The sequence below is a fragment of the Lissotriton vulgaris genome, chromosome 1_1 (assembly GCF_964263255.1).
Source record: "Lissotriton vulgaris chromosome 1_1, aLisVul1.2, whole genome shotgun sequence".
Lineage (NCBI taxonomy): Eukaryota > Metazoa > Chordata > Amphibia > Caudata > Salamandridae > Lissotriton > Lissotriton vulgaris.
In genome coordinates this window covers 2,134,359,393-2,134,381,768 of record NC_141685.1, presented here as the reverse complement: position 1 = coordinate 2,134,381,768, position 22,376 = coordinate 2,134,359,393, and the positions used below count along the sequence as shown (strand labels likewise).

The window sequence follows — 22,376 nt, the reverse complement described above, 5'->3', positions numbered from 1 at the left end:
AGCCGAGAAGCTGGCTCCTGAAGGCAATGGGCTCATTTCACCCGAGCTAAAGCTGCGACCACTGTATTAGCAGGTGGAGTCCCAGTCTTTGACATCTGCCAGGCACTAACATTGTCTTCACTGCACTCGTTTACCAAGCATTAGTGCCTGGGCAGTCAGTTCCACAGGGATGGGCATTTCGCCCATTCAGTCCTGCAGGACTTACTAGTTTCAATTTGTCCGCAGACCATCCACCGGGGATGGTATTGCTTGAGTATCTATTTAAAGGTAAGGAATCTGTGCTGGAAGTCTGTCAGATGAAAAAGTTACTTACCTTTGGTAGCGCCTTATCTGGTAGAGACTATATCTAACTGCAGATTCCTTACCAAACTACCCATCCTCCCCGCTCTAAGGACAGATCTCTATGGTCAGGGCTGATCCCCTTTAAGGCCCTAGTTAGGAAACACCACTGTCAGTGCTCTTAATGGCTCCGCGCTTCTGGCGTGGAAAGTCGTTAAAAGCAGTCCTGCCAAGCGTCACGCAATAGGTGTGACACTCACGCATTTCAGTGCGGTGATCCGCATCACCGCAGTGAATGCATTTGTCACACATTTTTGCCACCTGTGCCAGCGCGCCAGCAGCTCCTGTGCCCAGGCTCTCTTAGAGCGCTGCTCTCAGCCCGACTAGTGCCTAAACAGTTAACTTAGACTGCAGCTGAGCTCTCTGAGCTCGTTAGTGGTGCCGCGCTACAAATGTATCTCTCTGATCTGCCAGTCCGACGAGTCTGTTGCCCTGGAAACTAATAGGAAAAGGTGCAGTGTGCAGGGGGGCCGGCCCGGGCTGCCGGCTATGTCGATACAGCCTCAGAGCTGTCAATCACGTTGGTGGCGCACCACAGGGGCCAGGATTAATTCGGATGTGCCGGCCTGGGATAGGGCTGTCACGTCCGGAGGAAGCAAGAAGTGCAGAAGCGGTGGGAGATTAGAGTGCAGGCTGCGGCGCACGAGACGCAGTCTCGCATCATCATGGTCACCCGCCGCGGCCCCCTGTGCAGCCCCGGCGTTAAACACAGCTGCAGGCTGCAGCACACCTGGCTTGACCACCACTGTGGCAGCTCAGCTGAGCCGGCGACCGCTCTGGCCACCACCAGGAAAACTGCAAGCGCGGCCGCGCCGGGCCCGTGGGGCCGGCACCGCCGCCCCACGGCGGCAGCAGAGCCCAGCCCAGCCCGAGGCGAGCGGAGTGAGTATCCGTCAGCCGGTCGCGCGGGACAGAGTAGTGGACGACCATCGACCTGGGTGGGTGCCGTGGCCGACGGGCAGCAGCAGGTCACTGTGGACTCAGTTTCACTAGTGTCCACACAGCGCTGCGCACGCGACGCCTCCGGTGTGGTAATGGTTTTATTTCTTTATTATTTTATGTTCTGCATTTAGCGCAGACTTTAACCTGGGGTGTCAGAGCGCTTCACATAGGAACAGACAGTACTGAGACATGAGGAGAAAATGACATTACAACAAATATTACACAAAAGCAAACGTTAATTTATTACATGAGGCAAATATCTCTCAAATCTTTTTTTCTTGAAGACCGAAATCTAACACCTTTAATATGCCGCTGTGTGTTGTCCGGAAATAGAAATGCATTCCGAAATTCCAAGTCCGCTATCGAGGCAGTGCCCGTGAAAAGTGACGTTTTATCAACCTGGGGTTATTAATTCCAACAATGAAGCTGCCCTTTTATTTCTGTGATTGAGTGGCCAGTAAAGTCACTGTTATATCTCTCACAACACGATGTAGACTCTCCATTGTTACAGTGGTTACGCTATCGCGCGTGGCAGCTGCAATGTTCTTGATCACGCATGTTTCCAGGCACAGCCAGGTTCTTCCTGCATAATGTTGGCAGCATTACAAATGGTTGTCTACCGACAGGACTGTGGACACTGAGGGCCTCCCGCGCAGCGCAACACGGGCATGATCGCTCATGATCTCGGGAGCAAAGTAACTAGTCCGTGAGTCTGCACTCAGTTCAGTGTCTTGGAGCAGAAGACTGCTGCAGAGTGCATCATCACGCAGCGATGTAACTGCTGTGCGGCCCCGACCGGACCGGGACAACGACCACGGACAGCACTCTCAACTCGTCTAGGTCATTAAGTAAGTGTTGTTACAGTACTCACTTTGGCCAACGACTGCGCGCCAGGCAGAGCCGTGAATGACTGACTGTACTATACACACTTAGCTAATTGTCCTTGTGTCTGTCAGCGCTGCCGCATCATTCCTCAGAGATCCCCTGTCGCTCTCATGATGATCAGTTATAATTTACTTCCCAGCACGGAGCGCACCATGCATTGCAGATGAGATGAGATTTGTTAATTGAGACACAGTAAAATCTGCAGGCGCAGGGCTGGTCTCTCTCATCATCCTTGAGGTTTACGTGATCTGCAAGATCTGAAATTTCAAATTCAGAAAGTCTCACAGTAATAATATCAGCACTGGCCGCAGGACTGCTCTGTCTTGTCATCCTTCTTGGGTACCAGTACTTATCAATTGAGGGTATTCTCGCCAGACTACAGGGTGCCGGTGCGTGTTTTGCCACTAGGGCTCTCGGTGCTCGATCTGTTGCATCCAGTAAGTATTTTTGTATTTAATTAGGAAGTGTCAGCATGTACACAGAAGTTTAATGAAGTACTGCTACTGAAAAACTTGTTTAATATCATGGTTATGCATTCGTTTACAGTACAGTCAGGTTACAGGACGGAGCACTAGGGTTAGTGTCCTTCCATTTCTGGTGCTCTGCAGCAGTTTCAAGAAGTTCTTGGAGTTTCTTCTTGCTCAAATGGCTGTAATTTCTGATATTTAGAAGTTTCTCCCATCTTCATTGCATGATTTTTGCTCGCGAGAAAGTGTCACTCCTAGTCCTTGAAATGTCACTCATAATTTCACTCAAATTATAAAAATGTCACACATGGCAATCTGAAACCTTGGCAGCTATGTAAAAGTAATGGATGTCAGCGAGCCGATTGGAGCCAAATGATTCCACCTAACAGGGCACAGGGGTACAGCTCACAAAAAATGTTCCAGATCCAGTCTGACACCTGTGGAAATTCAAAGGTAAGAAATCTACGAGTAGATAAAATCTCTACCAGATAAGGCGTTACAGAAGGGAAGTAATGTGTTCATCTGGTTACATGGTAGAGTTGAAGATGGTTGTTGAGGTACGCAGGTCTGGCATTGTGGAGGGTTTGCTGGGCTTGCAAAAGCAGTTTGAAGATCCTTGATTTCTGGATAGGTAACCAATATAGTTCTTTGAGGTGGTGAGTGATGTGAGCGCTTCGGAGGACAGCAAGGATAAGTCTGTCTGCCGTGTTTTGGGTCATCTGCAGTCTTTGAGTGAGATTGTTGGAGATGCCGGCGTAGAGTGCATTGCTGTATTCCAGTCTGGTGGTTATGAGGTGGCAGTGCGTCTCGTTTACATGGGGAGTCATTCAGAGATCTTGCAGAGCATTCCGAGAATCAGGAAGCAGGAAGAGGTCACAGCGTTTGCCAGTTTAGACATCCTGAGTTTGTCATCCAGGATAATCCAGAGGTTTATGGCATGGCCTGTGGGGTTGGGGGTGGGCAAAGGCACCGGGTCCTCTGGCCACCATGAGGAGTCCCCCAGAGAGCAGGATCTCTGTTTTGTTCACGTTGAGTTTTAGGCAGTTCTCCCTCATCCAGTTCTTCATGCAGGTTGCGAAGTTGGTCCTGGTGGTGTTCTTTTCAGTGAGGGAGAGGATGAGCTGTGTGTAGTTGGCGTAGAAAACCATGTTGATGTTGTGGGATCTTATGCTGACTAGGGGTGCCATGTGCACATTGAAGAGGGTCGAGCTGAGGGAGGTGTCCAAACCACTGGCATCCACCAGTTCCTCCTACCACTTGTCCTCGGGCCCAGGTCTGCTCTGACTGTCTATCCAGAAAAGAAATGATGTTAGCGTGCTGTGGTGACACCTATATAGGCTCCGCGCACCTCTTTTTGGATGCGGATGAACCAATGACGCTGATGCGGAGCCGAACTGCGGCCCGCAAAGGTACTTGCTCAAAAGCTTTCTGGCTCCAGTGCGACACCTGGGGATAATTCTAAGGTAAGGAATTTGGGGCTAAATAGTATCTTTACCAGATAAGGCATTACTGGAGGTAAGTAACTTGTTCATCTTGCAACATACAACTCCCTCTATCAGTATGCAGACATGTTACTACTTCACATTTCTACACCTACATAATTGTATACAAAGGGGAACATCACAGTCCATGGTGTAGTATGTGCCCTGGTTCATTATGAGTTTTGAGGTATGCATTAGGAGTGACCTTGAAACCTCTTCTTCGAGGAGCGATGGCAGGAGTGTGCACTGCATATGAATCTTTAGCACTACAGGCTGCAAACTGATTGTTAGAGATAAGTACACCTTTACTATTTTGCCATTTTTGACATTTCTATCCAGTCCAGCTTGTGGGCAAAGGAATTAGCAAAAGAAAGGTTCCTCGATGTTTAAAACAAAGTTAACATAAATCTTTCTGACCTTGAAAACCCACATAGTGCTTATTAAGATATTCTTAAGGTAGTGCTGAACACGGTTTCGCATCCTCTGGTGGTTAATGTTTGAAAATATTACCTCTGTGGTTTAGCAAAATAGATGTAAAGATCAGCTGCTCTGCGAAGATAACTCTGCGACTTCATACGCACAATCATATTGAAGTACATATTTTGGAATATGGAAGTTTAAATTGGACTTACAAGAGGCTATTGAAGGCAAACACAGGTTTGGCAGCTTTGGCAGTAATAGAGGAAGAGATTAGGGAAGGTGATTCGAACTGTTTTTGGTAGCCAAGGGCTAAACAGTTTTTGGTAGCCAAGGGCTAAATCGACCATTAGCCCCCTTCTTGATTTACTTAACTCACAGGTGGCATTGTTTGCCACTCAGTGCAGTAAGAGATATGATCGATCAGGGCAATTACTCAAAGACTATATCGTTGAAGTTGGATAGGTGACCATTTAAATCCGTGTGATTATGGACACAGTTTCCAGTCCTTGGCATCTGTGTGAGAGTGTTTGTGCTGTAGTCTTGTTTTACTTCCATTGAACCAACCTGACTAACATCCCTAAAATCAGTGATGTGTTGGTGAAACGTCCTGGGCAGTAGCCTGTGTTCAGAATGGCCTAGAGTGAAGTGGTCACCCTACATTTGTGAGAAATGTTCTGTCCTACACTTTGTTAAAATAGTGTCCCACTTAATCATTACTGGAACTCTGGGACCCCCACTGAATCTTTATTGAAGTCTGGGGGGCGGCCCCCACTGAATCATTATTGGAATCCGGGACCTCGACCAAAGACTTTTCAATGATTTGAACCGCAAAACAATACCCAAAAATACAGAAACAAACATTCATTAATCAAATACATAATTGATTAAATATTTGATTTAATTCATAAACAAATGTAAAGAAATCTGAATTTTCTTTTTCATAGGATGGTTGGAGCTTTTCAGAATTCAACTGAGGCAACTCATCATCCATACTATATTCTGTTTTATGCAATTTGACTGCTGATGTTCAATCAGTAATTATTATGAATATCCACAGTTTAGAATCTGTTGGAGGAGCATGTTTCCATGAAATGTGCCATAGAGGGGTGGGCTGGGCCAGTACGTACTAGAAACTGATAATAGGTCTATAGGTAAAGTCTGACTTTCATGCTAAACTCTAATGCCCCATGTCATAATGTGCACCTTCTAAGGAAGACTTGTGAGCTACATATTTGTTTTTTTATCTAATCTTGATGACCTTAAGTATACTGCTACTAAAATATGTCTGTTCTGTTCTGTAGCTGAATTCAAAGGTTTTATTAGAATTACCTCTACTTACTGTTTATGCCCAGTCCTTCATTTAGGTGCATTGTAGTGAAAAGGTGCCCGACCTTTTTATGATTCTTATTTGATTGAATGTGATGTTAGAAAGGAAGAATCTCATGAGTAAACCATATTTAGTTTATAAGCCCTACACTTTGTAGCTCCTCTGTAGGGGTTTCTAACCGCCCCCCCCCTCCCTCCCCTTTGTACCGTAAGAACTGGATTTGAACAATTGATGCACCAATTACTTTTCTTTTTGACTTAGACATGCTACAAAACTCTACAAGTGGCTCAATTTTATTGGCTATTGAGAAATGTTTGTACATTGAAAATATTTTACACTGTCTTTTGAATTTGTATATAATGTAATTTTATTGTGGTTAGTATGTTTTTGTGGACTATACCTTCTTCACTCCAACTTATGATTACAGCGCTAAGCAGTAGTACTTTTAGAATAGATCTTTGCCTAAGTCTTGTACAAGATTGTATCATGGGGATTTTAAAGGATGCTTGGGTACATTCCAAAAGAAGTTCTTATTTGTGTAAGTGATATAGGTGTTACTCAATTGTATGAGCATATTAATTTAATTCTCAGATGTTTCATGAAGCACCAATATCGAGTAACTTAATTTGGAACACTTATGAATTTTGCATTGTTAATTTGTGTAAATCCATAGTTGCACAGCTGCACCCGACAAAGCATTTAAACAGTTATTTCTTCAAAGTACTTTTCATTAATTAAATACTGGATGACCTGAACAGCATATTCTCTGATTTATCATCCATCTCTCCACCTGGAACAAGGACAATGATGGGACTTTACTAGAGAACCTAAATAGGAATTAAGACCTTCTGCCACATCTCTTATTTGCTTAAAGGGAGATTCCACTGAAGGAGTGGGTTTATGTCCAGTTGAACTCCTGTTAGGAAACACAGTACTTCACCCTTTCCCCTTGATCAGAGAAGGAACATCCGAGTCTTTGAAACCCTAAAGCCAGTTGGCCCAGAGCTTTGGGAGATACATGGTGTAGGCCAGAAAAAGTTGGTCAAAAGATTTCAGATGTGAACTACTTGTTGAATAAAAGTGTAATCTGGGAACTCCGTAGATGCTCTGTGAACCGGAATAAGCCTTGCCTCTGGAGAAATTACACAGTGTACATCATGGCTATAGCAGAGGAAGTTGAAGACAACAGTTTTCTTTTTCCTGAATTTCTGCATAGTGACTTGAAGGATATATCTGTTGAACAGGTGCTGCTTGCCCCCGAGTAGAAGCCAAAGAGCAGAACGAGTGCATGGAGATAATGGCATGATTTTTCCATCTTTTCTCACTGCTTCCAGGGTTGACACCTGACTGTATTCTTGGAATTGCAACAGGAAATAGACTGACTAGTGTCTGCGCTGAGCTGTTTGTTCTGAGTTCGTGAGGCTGTTGTACACTGTGGAGGCACTCTTCATTTTCTGGCGATCCTGTATGCTCCTGTTTGCGGGGAGTGACCGGGTGAAATTCCAGCAGCATAGCGCCCTGATTGCGAGTGGCGCTTTCTTTTTCTGGAACTTTGTTTGCTGCCTGCCTATCTGAGGGGGACTACAAGTCCCAAGACTCCCTCCGCCCAGGCACACCTGGCCCGGACCATCACCACGCCTACAGCCCTAAGCGTGATTTAACTGACATCCATTTCCGCTTCGCGCGGGAGCGCCGGGCTAAGCCCGGGCAAAGGGCGGGCCCTCTGTGGCCCTCAGTGGCCGAGGTAGGCTGGGCTGGGCCCCGTTATTTGTTTCTTGTATATTGTTTATATACTAATACCAACGAGTGATGTGAAACTTGTGAAGGATTATTTACTGAACACTGGCCGAGGACTTCGCCTCAACTCCTCTGTGGAATCACTTTTAAAGACTTAAGATTGCTATCTCAACATTTTCTGGTTACGTATAAGCAGGCTGCCTGGTTATTTACTTCTTCATTGATTATGACTGCAAAAAAATTACGCTCTGGAAGAGTCCTAGGGGGGAGGTCATGTGTAAAAACTAGATCTAACCCCTTGAGGAATAACTATGATAATAGCGTATTATTGAAGGGACAGTTGCAGCTATTAAAACTATGGGAAAAACCTGTCGATAAGACTGTACCAATCCCTAAAGCTGATGATTCTGAGGTGATAATATTAACGGATGCACAGTCTGATATAGAGAAAGATCTTAATCTTGAAGGAGCTTTGGATAAAAACTTGCCTTCTCTGTCTCGACCTGTTGATGTTAACCTCCCAGTATGTTCGCTGGGAGAGGTTAACCCTGATATAATAATAGCAGACATGAAAGTTCCTCTGCCCAATACTCTTAAGAATGCAGAAAGTCTGGAATTTGGCATAAAAGAAGACTCTATCCCGTCCAGTATTGATCTTGAATTGTGTGGTCGGTATATGGACGAGAGATCTTTGAAACATCCTGATCCCAGTAAAACACCAAATGGAGTTACACCGTCAGGATTATTGTTATACAGTAGTACTCCATCTATAAACCCTAATGACATTCCTTCATCACAGAATGACTCCAGGACTCCACAACTCAATTTATCCGGAATCGGCTCTCTTTCTGCGTCTGGCTACCCTAAAGACGATAAACCTATATCTGATTCCCTGATAGCATTAGAACATTTATTGGCTTCCATATTGTTTTTATTGGGGAAATTCGTTGGGAGCTCTGATTGCATCTTGGACTCAGTTACACAGATACTGAAAGTATTAGTGGCAAAAAATACTGAAAATGTTTCTACTTCTCCTTTGGAGTCTGTTGTCCAGAATGTTCTTGCCAGTAATAACTTGTTGGTAAAAAATGAGCCGGTAGAGATGTCAGTAGTGGTTGATATACATGAACCTATAGAGATGCCTATCTCACCCGCCTCCAATAGCGGGATGGAATCTGAACCTGCTATAAAAGAAGAAAGTTTGGTGGAGGTTAACCAGAATCCGGGAAATGAATTATTTCCGATTTTCAACCAGGATAAGAAAGAACCTGAAGGAAGTCTAATTGTAAAGGGGAAAGTACAAGAAAAAAGCAGAAAGAACAAAGGGAAAAATAGGAAACCTGTCCGCAAGTATAAAAAGAAAAGACAGAGACAGATTATATTCCAAAAACACTTAAATACTGAAGTGCTTGATGTTATAGAAATCGATGATAAACATTTATTGAACATTTCTTCCAATGAATTAGTCGAAGATCCCGTTGATGTTAGCACTATGGATGAGCGAGTCCCTTGTCAAGAGGATAATAGACTACTGTCCCCTGCCTTAGTGGAAGAGACGACAAGAACTATTCCAGCTGTAATAGAGCCACTCAATCCTTTAGCGCCTATTTTTCGGCAGCCGGTTGTTGTGACCACGAGTGTTTCCCCAGTACTTCCTAAAGCCCTTAATTCTTATGTGGACACTTTGACATTGGATTTTCTACCCTTATTTGATTCTGACTTATACTTAAATAGGTCATCGCTGCTCAACTATTTTAAAGATATTGATAGTTTAAAACTTATTTTGTCGAGTGATATTGACCTGGTTTCCTTATTAAGGTTTGAAAGTGGGCCACGAGTACGGGTAAAATTCTGCTCCAAAATAATTACTAGTTTAGTTCTCCAGCAAGCGCAAGCATTTCAATGTAGAGGGATTGATGTATTACCTTTCATTAATAACGGAAAGTATACTTGCTCTAGACAAGGGGCTACAAAGTTGAGTGATTTGCAGGAAGCCCCACACATCTATAATAGAGACCTAAAAATTTGGGTCTCTAGAGGCAAACGTATGGTTTCCCAGGTACCCCCTATTCCCGCGAACTTGACAAGTCCCATAACTGAAGATAACCATCGATGGAACTGGTTGCCTGGAGTTCTATCTAATAATACTTCGAATAATCCAAAACTGTTTCAACATCTTTAACAGTCACTTAAAAGTTATATCATGGAATGCAGCAGGGTTATATAATCATCCAGAGAAATTTGATTTTCTATTTTCCTTGAATGCAGACGTGATATGTGTTCAGGAAACTTGGTGTAAAGATATCCTATATGGTGAGAAAGATTACTTTGTCCTCGAGACAGCGGCTTCACCATCAAAAAAAGGCCACGCAAAAGGTGGAATCGCTTGTCTCTTATCAAATTCACTACAATGGCAGTTCTCCCACTATGTTGATATAAGTAACCTTTTCCAAGTAATAACTATTAACAACTTAGTTACTGTCGGTAGTCAATCTTCTTTGGTTATTATAAATGTATATATTCCACCCGAGGATTCTTTTAATATTGTTTTAAAGCGAATGTTTTCCTACGTTAAACAATTATTAGAGCTTGACTACCCCCCTTATATTTTACTTATGGGAGATCTAAACAGCAAAGTCTCTAATTCAAGTATGGATTTGTTTAGAAATAAAGATAAGGAGGAAGCACATAATATACCTGAAGCAATCTTTCCCAATAAAATAAAAACTAGTAAAAGAGGAAAGATACTCCTAGAAGAACTTACCCACTTAGAGGGGCTAATTGTAAACGGTAGGATGCCATCTGATATTCCCGCTAATTTCACTCATAGGTCTACTAAGGGTGAATCTATCCTTGACTATATAATTACGGATTATAATACTTTCTCCTTTATCCGAGATATAATGATTTCCCAAACCTCATTGAGTGACCATAATGTGATCAGTATAATTGTCTCATTACATCCTCCAGACACTGATCCTTGGTCCTTAAGTAATAAAGGAGTTTCTTTCCATTGTAAATCCGGAAGATGCTTCTGGGACCCCTCCTCGATGAAGGAAGTGCAAAATTTCCTTGAACAAACTTCACTTGCATTAGAAGAGTGGTAGGGTAGGGAATTCCTATATTTTGAAATATTTATGAGGAAGCTTACCTCGATTGCAAAGAAGCCAAGACATCCTAGGAAGTTGAATTTTGTTCCTAGTATATTATTACCCTTAAATAAAGAAATAAACAAACTTGTGAGGAAACAGTTCCTATGTAGATCTAGGGAAACTGACCATAAGTTAGCCTTGCTAAAAAGGAGAAGGACCAGACTGAGAATAAAATTAAAAAAAGAAAAAGAAGACTCACTCTGGATTAGTTTAAGGGAGGCTTCCATTCTGGGGAAATCTAGAGAATTCTGGTCCATAATTGGAAAGGGATGTGGTACAAGAACTTCACCCACTCCCATCTCTATTGCTGAAGATGTTTGGATTTTATTTATATCGAATCTGTATGCATCTAACAGCACAGAGGATGAAAATTATGATCCTGTCCTGGATAATGGGCCTATTATAGATCTTCCGTCCGAGAAATCCATTGCCTCTGTAATAAAGAGTATGCGCTCTTCCGGAGCAATGGGTCCGGATGAGTTACCCATCTCAATTCTGAAACAAGATGTTACCTTATGGAGCAGGATTCTCGCCCCCCTTTTTCAAGCATGCTTCCTATTGAGATCGGTTTCTATCTCTTGGAGGGGAAGTATATTGATTCCAATATTCAAGAAAGGAGACCGGGATAAACCTGGTAGCTATCGTTTAATAGCGTTATTGGATTCCATAGGGAAAGTATTTGCAAAATGTCTTTTAATATTAATCACAGATTGGGTGGAGGCAAATGGAATTTTACCCTTGGAACAAACTGGGTTTCGTAAAGAGCATGGTACACTTGACAACTTAACAGCTCTCCAAGTGATCATGAACAAATATGTACGCGTTCGTGGAGGTGGTATATATGCGGCATTCATAGACTTCTCCACAGCGTTTGATAAGGTGGACCGACCCACGCTGTGGAGAAAGCTTGCTGCATTGGGTATGCCTCCACGGCTACTCGAACTAGTAAAATCTCTCCACTCAAACACATGGTGTAAGGTCTTGCAAGGCTGAGAAAGGGGCCTTTCACAATCTATCCCGTCTCCGAACGGGTTAAAACAAGGGTGTATCTTGGCCCCCATATTGTTTTCCTTATATACAGCAGACCTTCCTGCTTCCATTGCAGCTTGTGGTGGGTTAGCCCCGGTGATTGGTGGGACATCCATATCGGTTTTAATGTATGCGGATGATATCCTCATCCTAGATTTAACACCGAAGGGCTTGTCTAACCGCCTGCAAGCATTACACTTATTTGCAGAAGCACATTTTATGAAGATAATGCCTCTAAAAGCAAAATTATGTGTATCTTTGGAAGGAAAAAATGTAGATCTGAAAATTTTGGATGGGTTATAGGAGGACAAAAACTGGAGGTGGTTAAAACCTATGTCTTCTTAGGTAAAATAATTTCTGCAAACCTAAGTGAGAAACCCCACATTGAGCATAATTTACGTAAAGCATTGGCTCATGGTATGGGGTTATGCTCTATGTATTCTGCAACAGGAAAAAGACACTTCGCACGATTTTTGGAAGTATATAGAGCAAAGATCCCCCCAACTCTACTGTACGGAATAGAATTGGTGGAGTTAAGACATTGGGGATTCTTGCAGGTAATGGAAGGGAAAGTACTAAGAAGAATATCCTCCCTTAATACAGCCTGCTCTGTGTCATCTTGCAGGCTGGAATTTGGTCTCCGGAGTTGTTGGGTACAGGGGTTGATTGCCCTAGTAAGGTGGGTGGCCTGCTTGGCCAGAGGTAAATCGGATTCCTTACGGGGAGCTATCAAAAACGAACTTTTGGGCAATTTAAACGAGTTTTCCCTATTAGTAAAAAGCTTTAGAAGAGCAGTAACATGGTTACAGTTGGATATTAATACTTTGTTTCTGCTCTCCCCTTCTCAACTAAAGTGTCAACTGAAATATGCTTCTTGGGAACTTTGTTTTAAAATGGATATGACTCCCTTACATGGAAAAAAAGGAAGAGATTTACTTTTAAGTACTTATGTACCAAAGCAGGCCCAGCAATATCTCACTTGGAATATCCCCCACGGAGTCCGTAGGCTATGGTACCTTATAAGAAATGATTTGCTTCCTTTAAACCTTCTTTTAGCAAAGTGGTATGGATCATCCCCAGTATGTAATCTCTGTAATAATGCAGTGCAAGACCGAAATCATGTATTGTTTATTCGTCCCGAATTACGATCACTACGTCTAAAATGGTTAAAACCCATTTGTTTACAATTAGGAATTCTAAATGTACAGACTTTTGTCCATGCACTTTATTGTCCACCCAACGAAATGTTTTGTTATAAAATTTTTAACTTTTTTAAAGGATTTTTAGATATTTATTGATGATACCCAGGGAAGTTGTTGGATAATTGTTCGGCCAGTGTCTATGAAATGATTCCTTCATACCTTGTCTTTTGTAATTTTATCCTTAAAAATTGTGTATAACTATGTATTTGTTTTATGTGGCCCTCTTCTGAGAGCCAAAACATAATAAACTTTGACTTGACTTGACTAGTGTTTAAAGCGAGACTTATTGCAAGTCTGACCAAGTTCAGACCATGGCCAAGATGTTGGACTTGGGTGTAATTGAGAGAGCTCTGAGAAATGTCATAGTCACTGACTTGGGTGTAATTGAGAGAGATCTGAGAAATGTCATAGTCACTGACCAGACCAGTAATATTTGTGCCTAAGCAGTGTTCCACAGAAATGCACTTCTGTATGGACTACTGACCCCGTAGTGAAGTCACAAAGACGTACTCCCATCCAATCCCCAGAGATGATGAGCATATAGACTAGCAGGGTGCTGCAAAGTACTTTAGCACCTTTGACCTGACATGGGTCTATTGACGGATAGCTTTAGCACCTAGTGCCAATAAGAAGACCCCATTTTCTAGGCTGAAGGTGCTAATTCAGTTTAGGTAATGCCCTTTGGTTTGAAAAATGCTCCTACCACTTCCCAGCTCTTTGTGAACTATGTTCTATCAAGGATAAAAAGGTTACGTGGGGCCTTCTTGGATGGCATTGTGATCTTTAATAATTATTAGGGGGACCACCCAGAACAGATATTGGTCAGTATGCTGGTGGCAATACTGATCATCAAGGCAACCAAGTGCCATTTGGGGCTGTCCTTTGAAGTCTTCCAGATGAGTATTAGGAAGACCCAAACATTGAGTGCCAACGTTTAGTCAGTATTGGAATGAGATGTGCCCACTACCCAGACACAGGGGCAAGATTTTCTAGGGCTCACTGGTTACCAAAGGGAAAGTACCAGAGTGTGCCTCTTGGCAGCTTAGACATCCAAGAATGATATTTGGACTGAGTGTCAAGAACCTTTCGACAGCCTGAATAGAACACTGTACACACAGCTGTACAGAAAACGCCTGACTACAGTCAACACTTCAAAGTACAACCAATGCCTCAGAAAAAGGACCTGGAGCAGGACTGGCTCAACTCGATAACCAGAGTAGAGAGCGTCCAGTAGTTTTTATTAGTCATGACTTTCTACCTAGAGAACAGAACTTGTGGGCTCTTGAGAAGGAATGCCTTTCCGTAGTGTGGGCTTTAGAAATGTTACGGATGCATCTGTTTGGTACTTCGTTTGTGGTGCAGGCAGATCACAAACCACTTAAGGCCAATGGCAATGAAGGGTGCAAATCCCAAAGTGCTCAGACGGTCTATATCATTGCAAATTCTACATTTCACTGTGGAGCACGAAGCTGGGATGAACCATGGGAATGCAGATAGCCATTCCTGCTAATTTGGCTGCTCTGACGCTCAGACTTCTCCAGTGGTGGAATAAGGCTCTAGAATAGTCTGGTCTGGTAGATAATGTGTTGGGATGGGAATATTCCCTTCATGATGTATAGTCTTTTTACCCTGCCATGAGTGCCTGACTGCATGCATCCGGTATCCTAGTTTTAGATGTTTGGCCATAACCTCACTCTTGATCAAGTGAGTGAATGACGTCCTGCACTTGTCCTTTTGCTTGGAGGGGCACACCACATGTGCTTCACTGGACTGATATTGGACCACTGTACCTGCTGCCCATGTGCTACTAGGTTCAAGGAGACAAAGGTCCAGTCTGATCTTCCTTTGCCAAGGAATCTAGTGCCCTTATGGCGGGCCTGTTCAAAGCATAGTACCTAGAATCTGGCTAGAGTATTACGCGATATACCAAAGTGGGGCCCCCGCAATGCCAGGTTACTTGTTTTGCTGACTCCAACAGAGGTCTGTCATCTGCTCTTGCTGCTGCTATTCAGCTGCGACCTCGCTACTGCTGGAAAAGTCTACATCGGAACTTCGCCAGGCACATCCTATCAGAAGTGGGATAGGGGTTGTCCACTGCTGCCAGAAAGCTGATCGCCTTCAGGATTTACAGTGGTGGCTGCATAAACTGTGAAAAACTGAGGGCATTGACCATTCACATGTGGTGTAATCTGCACCAGAACGTAAAGAGATTCTATTACAACTATTCCTGCAAGCTGCCTAGACCAGAAGGCAGGGGTCAGAAGTGAAGAATAGGGTAGCTGACAGGTGCAGCTACCCCCCAGCGCTCAGTCTATTGCATTGTACCTAATTGTACCCAAAGAGTGCTGAGCCTGTGCACTCCCACACTACCTTCCTGAGAAGACTGTAACTGCTCGCCATCACTACCACTGGGAGTGCTGAAGGGATTGTACATGGCCCAGTTTTCTGAGTGTAACTAGATCAGACACTGGAACATCGAAGGCACAGAACCTCAAACCCCAGAGTTGAGGCCATGTAGCCTCGACTTCTCCCGCAGTCCCCTGAACAGAGTCTGGCAGTATCCTTATTATGAGCATTCATTTGCTAGAGATTTCTAGAGCAAAATGGGTGCCTTCATTCGGATGAATTGTTATACTCCGAGGTGGTTTATGTAAGATGTTGTCCCAGCTACTTGCTCCTTCTATTTAGCAAACTATTCTAGATCCTATTATTGTGTGCATGACCCTCTCCTGGATAAGAAAGGTTAATTGCCTGTAACAGTAGCTTGCAACTCACCCATAAGGGTATTCTGGCACTGATAAGATAGATAATTTGTGTTAGACAAACATTCTGGTGAATTATTATGATATTTTGGAAAATGCTTTAAAAAACTAATGTTTTGGTTTCTTTTTTAAAAGATTGATGTACTTCAAGCTGAAGTTGCTGCATTGAAAACTCTGGTATTGTCCACATCACCAACATCACCTACAAAAGATAATCAACCAGGTGTAAAGTTGCCATTTAAAAAAGGCCATGTGAGGAATAAAAGTACCAGCAGCGCTATGGTTGGGTCTCAACAGGAACTCAGTGTCATGCAGCCAATTGTGAAGGACAGTAAAGAGGTAAGACATGTTTACGGAGAGCCCTAGGGTTCTTTATAACGTGCTGAATGGAGAATTACAGGAAACACCACTTCACCAAATGAGGTTTCAATTTGGAGGAGGGAAAAGTTAGCATATACGTAGGTAAAGAATATCAATAGCAATAGAAAGTAGAATAGTATTTTCTACAGGCAGTAGTACATAGGAAGAAATAGTATTGTCCTCTGTTTGAGTATTTTAAATGTTTTCTTTGTGTAAAGAAAAATAGTAAGTGGTGCACAAGGGAGAGAAGTAGTAAGATGGATTAGATAACCACATCAGAGAGATATTTGTGTAGTGCATATGAGAGATGATTGATTAAAGTCAGTTGAGTCATTAAATGCCAGCCAGGAAGGGAATTTAGAAAACGGTCATCTAAAGACAGACTACCTAAGAGGAGGTTGCAGTGCATAGGTGGGGTTTGTAGATATTTCTGACATTAACTTAGCAGTATATGGTCAATAGATATATGATGAATGTGAATTCTGGTGAGAAAGGAAGGATTTTACTTCTTAAAAAGTTTGGATGATAGCTTTTTAGTAAGAGTTGGTGGGATTAGGAAGCATGGTGGGATTAGTCGGCCAAGTAGCTACAAACTCCCTACTGTAGAAACAGATTACTAAAACCTATAGTACTCAGTTTATCATCAAAGTTTCAAAACATAGAAAACAGCCATTAAAAATGTGACATAAAACCAATAATAGTTAATCGAAGTGAGTAAAAACCAACAATTCTAACATAAATATCAATAAAACACTGGTGAATATTGTTGGAATTTACTCAAAAGAATTGAATATGTGATCTCAGTGCACATATAATCTTCAGAGCTAAGCAGACAGCTATTATTGTTTTTAGGTCACATTTTGGATGACAGTTTATGTCTCGATGATGAAATCATTTTTGATTTGTCAATAAACTTTGAACCTGTAGTACTCTTGCAGCTTCTCCTCTTATTCTTGGGCATACTTGAGACATATTTGGTTCCTTTTTCAATCAAACCAATCAACCTGACAATATTAGGCTTGCCCTAACATCAGTCATATTATAACTGATTATTTCACCCAAAAACATGGGACACCAGATGGTTATAAAGAATATAAGATACATTGTACGGAAATACAAAAGGAGATGCTCACGAGAAAGTGGTTGCTTGTTAAGAGAGACAGCATTTCTAGTCACGTGGAGATCTGTAGCCTTAATCCTTCCTAAGCCCCCTCTCAGTGCAATCACTCTTTTGTCCAGTGTTCGTATCGTCCAACCTACTGTCCTTCCCATTCTCCAGAATCACATGTCCAACATTGCATCATTTCGCATCCCTCCTAGGGTCGATGGCATTGTGCATCCCCATGAAACCCAATGCATATCTTCACATAGGACCAGTTCAACAGTGGTTTGGAAGATCAGTGGTCTCAGCAGAAAGAGAGTTGAGAAGACAAATTGATCTCATCAGTGCAGGCCAAAGAATCTCTCAAGTGGGTGTGGAAGAGAGCCAATCTGTGCAAAGGTGTTCCTATCGACCAAGAACTGTCGGCCCAGACCATTCTGGCAGTTTCTTCTACGATGGGATTGAGAGCCCGTCTGCAGGATCTTGCTGTTCAATGATTTTGGTCAGAAAAACAACACATTTTCCACATTAATATTCTGGAACTTAAAGCCATTCCTCTGGGACTGAAAGCTTTTCTACCACACTTAATAACAGACAGAATTTTAACATAGACAGACGGCATGATCACAGTGCACTACCTGAACAAACAGGGCGGCACTAGATCCATAACTGTATCCCTGGATGCGCAAGTGGCTGGAGAGGAAATTATTGATACACACAATCCATCTACCAAGCCTTCCGAATTATCAAAGAGACCTTTTAAGCAAGTACTTCATTGACAATTATGATTGGAAGTTAGGTGATTGTCTTGCAATACATGTTTTAAAACTGTATGTTCGAGGCATATGAGCTGCAGATACTACACTTAGCATTAGATCGCCACCTGGTGTTGGGCTCGGATGATTGCATGTTGTTGTCGACTTGGAAGAAGTCTTTGTAGTCACGAGATAGGTGACTCCTCCCTTGGACGATAATGCGCATGGGCATTGGCTCCATCCTTAGATTGTTTTTTTCCGCCACTGGATTCGAACGAAAGTTTTTCGCTCCGGCTAGAAATAGACTTTTCAAGTACTTCGAAGCGCAAAAAACTTACCAAACTACTTTCTATATCGACTAACATCGTATCGACTCCATCAGCTCGATTTCAGTCGTCGGCGTGGGCCGTTGGGCCTATCCACGCCGTGAGGCCTACACCTCATGGAAAGGACGCCATTCAAGAGATGCCCCAGGGGTGGAGCAAAGTTTCCACACAGTGACCACCACGAGGTCTGCAACCTGTGCTTATCGCCAGAACACGACTAATCCAGCTGTACAGCCTGCGCGTCCTTTTCATCCAAGAAAAACAATCCGAGATCGGAGGGCCCGTCGACACGACATGCAGAGATCAGAACCGGAACCGGTGGATGTCTTCGACGAGGAGGTTCCGCTCATTCCCGAAGAAGATTCAGATGATCTCCAAATCGTATCAGAGGCAGACGACTCAGATGACTCCATACCATCGGGTCAGCGCGTGAGTACTACTGCCCCTGCACCGCACACAGCACCCAGATCGACGGCAAAGGTCAACACTCCGCCTCCGGGGCCCAGTCGCGACCGAAAAACCACTTCGACAGCCCCGCCATCGAGCCCGGCTCCGAAGAAAGTAACTAAGCCTTCCGGTAGCTCGGTACTGAGCAAGCCGCACGTGCCGATCCCACAAGCTCTATCGGCACCAAAACTGAAAGAAGTCTCGGCTCCAAAACCGTCGACTTCTAAAGACAAGGGTACGAAGCCAGCAACCGACGCCTCGAAGCCGACAAGACCAGCTTCCACTCCCAAACCTCCCAAAACCGGCAAGGCCTGATTCCGATATGCCCAAGCCCTTTTAAACAGCCTACGACACCGAAAACAACACCTTCGGTGTCGAAAACTACACCAAAGGACATTGTAACACCTCCTAAGGCTAAAGACAGACAGCAACCTCGTCCGGAACCGAAAATATTGGCGCCGACAAAGGTTCCACAAGGTGAAGACCTTTTCCAACCAGATCCTCTGCAAAAGAAGATCTACATTGGCCCAAAGACAGGTCATGTATCCACTACACCACACAAGAAGAGGAAGGCAGATACAACATCCACACCTGTAGTTCCTGCCAAGACGAAGGACTCTGCCACATCTCCTATGCACCCTTCTTCTCTTATACTTCCTTCTCCTTCATCACCTGTTCCTCTTAACAATTCACCACAAATATCTTCTCCACATTCTCCTCTTTTATCCTCAAACTCACCTCAAAATGATGATGAGTATAGTTTAGGGAGAGGGATAGACACAGATGAGTCTTTTCCAAACCCTATAGATGATACAGACTGGGAGTACTCAAACCCACAGGATGTGACCGATATTCCTGACCCACAGTCATACCCATCAAAACCTTCTCCCCCAGAAGATAACATTGATTTTGGTCACCTGTTGAACAGAGCTGCCATTTACCATGGAGTCGCTATGCATTCTTATGAGGCAGAGGAAGACTTTCTGTTAGACACATTTGAACAATCGCAAAGGTCTGTTCAAATTCTTCCCATGATTAAAGGGGTCATCAAACAAGCTCCAGAGCTATTTAAAGACCCTGTACGTACTAGGATCCTAAACCCTAGAATTGAGAAAAAATATAGGCCTGCACCTGCAGATCCAGCCTACATTAAAGGACAACTACCATTAGATTCACTAGTTGTGTCAAATGCTAGGAAAAGGGCAAACTCACAAACTTTAGGTGAGGCACCCGCACCTGACGAAGAATCCAAAGTAATAGATGCTTCAGGCAAAAGAATAGCTGCACAAGCTACCAACATATGGCGTATAGCTAACACACAAGCCCTCCTTTCACGATATGATAGGGCTCAGTATGATCAGTTAGAGAAACTACTAGAACATCTACCTGTTCAATATAAGGCACAGGCAAACGACCTTATATAAGAAGGCAAGCTAATTTCTAATGCCTCAATCAAGTGCGCACTAGATGTAGCAGACACTGCATCTAGAGCTGTAAATACTAGTGTCTTACTTAGGAGACATGCGTGGCTACGCATTTCAGGATTTAAATAGGAAGTGCAAACTACCATTTTAAATCAACCATTTAATCAAAACCAATTGTGTGGACCAGAAGTAGGCACAGCACTTGAAAAGATGAAGAAGGATACAGACACTGTCAAATCTATGGGAGCTTTACAGTCCACACAAGCTAAAAGTTCCTTTCGTCGCTCCTTTTACAGAGGAGGCTCCAAACAAACTGGGGCAGACAATACAACATCCTTCAAATCTAACGCACAAACATCCTCTTACAAGGGATATTTTAGAGGAGGATATAGAGGGAATAACAACAAAGGAAGAGTTCGGGGTAACAACAATAATCAAACCTCTTCCACCACAAAACAGTGACTTCCCCCTGCTCCCCCAACAATTCCTGCCTGTCTGGAACTCCATCACAACAGACAAGTGGGTAAGACAGATTATCCAGTATGGGTACTGCCTAGAACTTGCAGCATCCCCTCCACACATACCACCCAGGCAGCGTCCAATGTCTACAGAACACCTTACTCTGCTCAAACAAGAAGTTCTGTCACTGGTACAAAAGGACGCAATACAAATAGTTCCTTTACAAGAACAAGGAACAGGGGTTTACTCGCGGTATTTTCTAATTCCCAAGAAGGACGGGACACTAAGACCAATTATCGACCTCAGGCCCCTCAATCATTACATACAATCAGATCATTTTCATATGATCACTTTACAACAAGTGCTCCCACTGCTGCAACAAGGCGATTTCCTTACAACACTAGACCTAAAGGACGCCTACTACCACATTCCTATACATCCTGCTCACAGAAAGTATCTAAGGTTTGTACTGGAAGGACAACACTATCGGTTCAAAGTCCTTCATTCGGAGTGACAACGGCACCACGAGTATTCACAAAGTGCCTAGCAGTAGTAGCAGCACATCTCAGGAGACAACAAATACATGTCTTCCCTTATCTAGATGATTGGCTCATAAAAGCCAAGTCATTCAATCAGTGTGTCCAACACACACATCAGACAATTCAAACATTTCACGACTTAGGGTTCACAATCAACTACACCAAGTCGCACCTGCAACCCTCTCATATACATCAGTTTCTAGAGGCTACAATAAACACGTCTACAGCTGTAGCGTATCCCAGTCCAGCAAGGATACAGAGCATTCAAGCCTTAGTCACAGCCTTTCAACACCAACAATCTCTGCAAGCCAGAGTGTTCATGAGACTAATAGGCATGATGGCATCTTGCATCTTTATATTACCATATGCAAGACTGCAAATGCGTCCGTTAAGGGAATGTCTAGCACAACAGTGGAACCAGGCTCAAGGTCAACAAACAGGCCTGATGTTGGTAGACAGCCCTACACATCGCTCTCTGCAGTGGTGGAACACCAAAAACTTGACAAAAGGGCGGCTGTTCCTCGAACCTGTTCCACAACTAGTGCTCACAGCAGACGCATCTCTCACAGGATGGGGAGCCCATCTCCTACATCATACAACTCAAGGACAATGGAATAGTCAAGAGAAATTGTTCCATATCAACCATCTAGAGCTGATAGCAATATTCTTAGCACTCAAAACATTTCAAGTACAAAACAAAGTTGTCTTAATCCAGACGGACAACATGACAGCCATGTATTATATACAAAAACAGGGGGTACACACTCTCTACAGCTGTCCCAGCTCGCACAGAACATTTGAAGATGGGCCATTCCACAAAACATATATCTGTTGGCAGAGCACCTTCCAGGAGTTCACAATCAGATAGCAGATCTGTTGAGTTTGCAGACACAACAAAGTCACAAATGGGAACTATATCCGCAAGTTCTTCAACCATTCTTTCACAAGTGGGGTCATCCAGACATAGATCTGTTCGCCACACACAAAAACGCAAAATGCCCAACCTTCGCCGCCAGGTTTCCACACCCGCTGTCCAAGGGCAATGCGATATGGATGAACTGGTCCGGCAGATTTGTGTACGCTTTTCCGCCACTACCACTAATACGATTAGTAGTACGCAAGCTCAGACAACAGTCTCTCAAATTAATCCTGGTAGCTCCCACAAGGGCACGCCAACCGTGGTTCACCACACTGCTAGAACTCTCTCTAGTTCCACACCAA

General features: G+C 43.4%; 1 protein-coding gene across 3 annotated transcripts in view; it reads left to right on the top strand.

Annotated features, from left to right (window-relative positions):
- The window catches only part of RAB3IP (RAB3A interacting protein), a 388,930-nt gene that overhangs the window by 275,505 nt on the left and 91,049 nt on the right, over window positions 1-22,376 (top strand). For all 3 annotated transcript variants that reach the window (XM_086921989.1, XM_086921972.1, XM_086921980.1), the window contains exon 6: window positions 15,879-16,082. In XM_086921989.1, coding sequence (XP_086778115.1) covers window positions 15,879-16,082 — 204 coding nt within the window. The remainder of the gene's footprint in view (window positions 1-15,878; window positions 16,083-22,376) is intronic.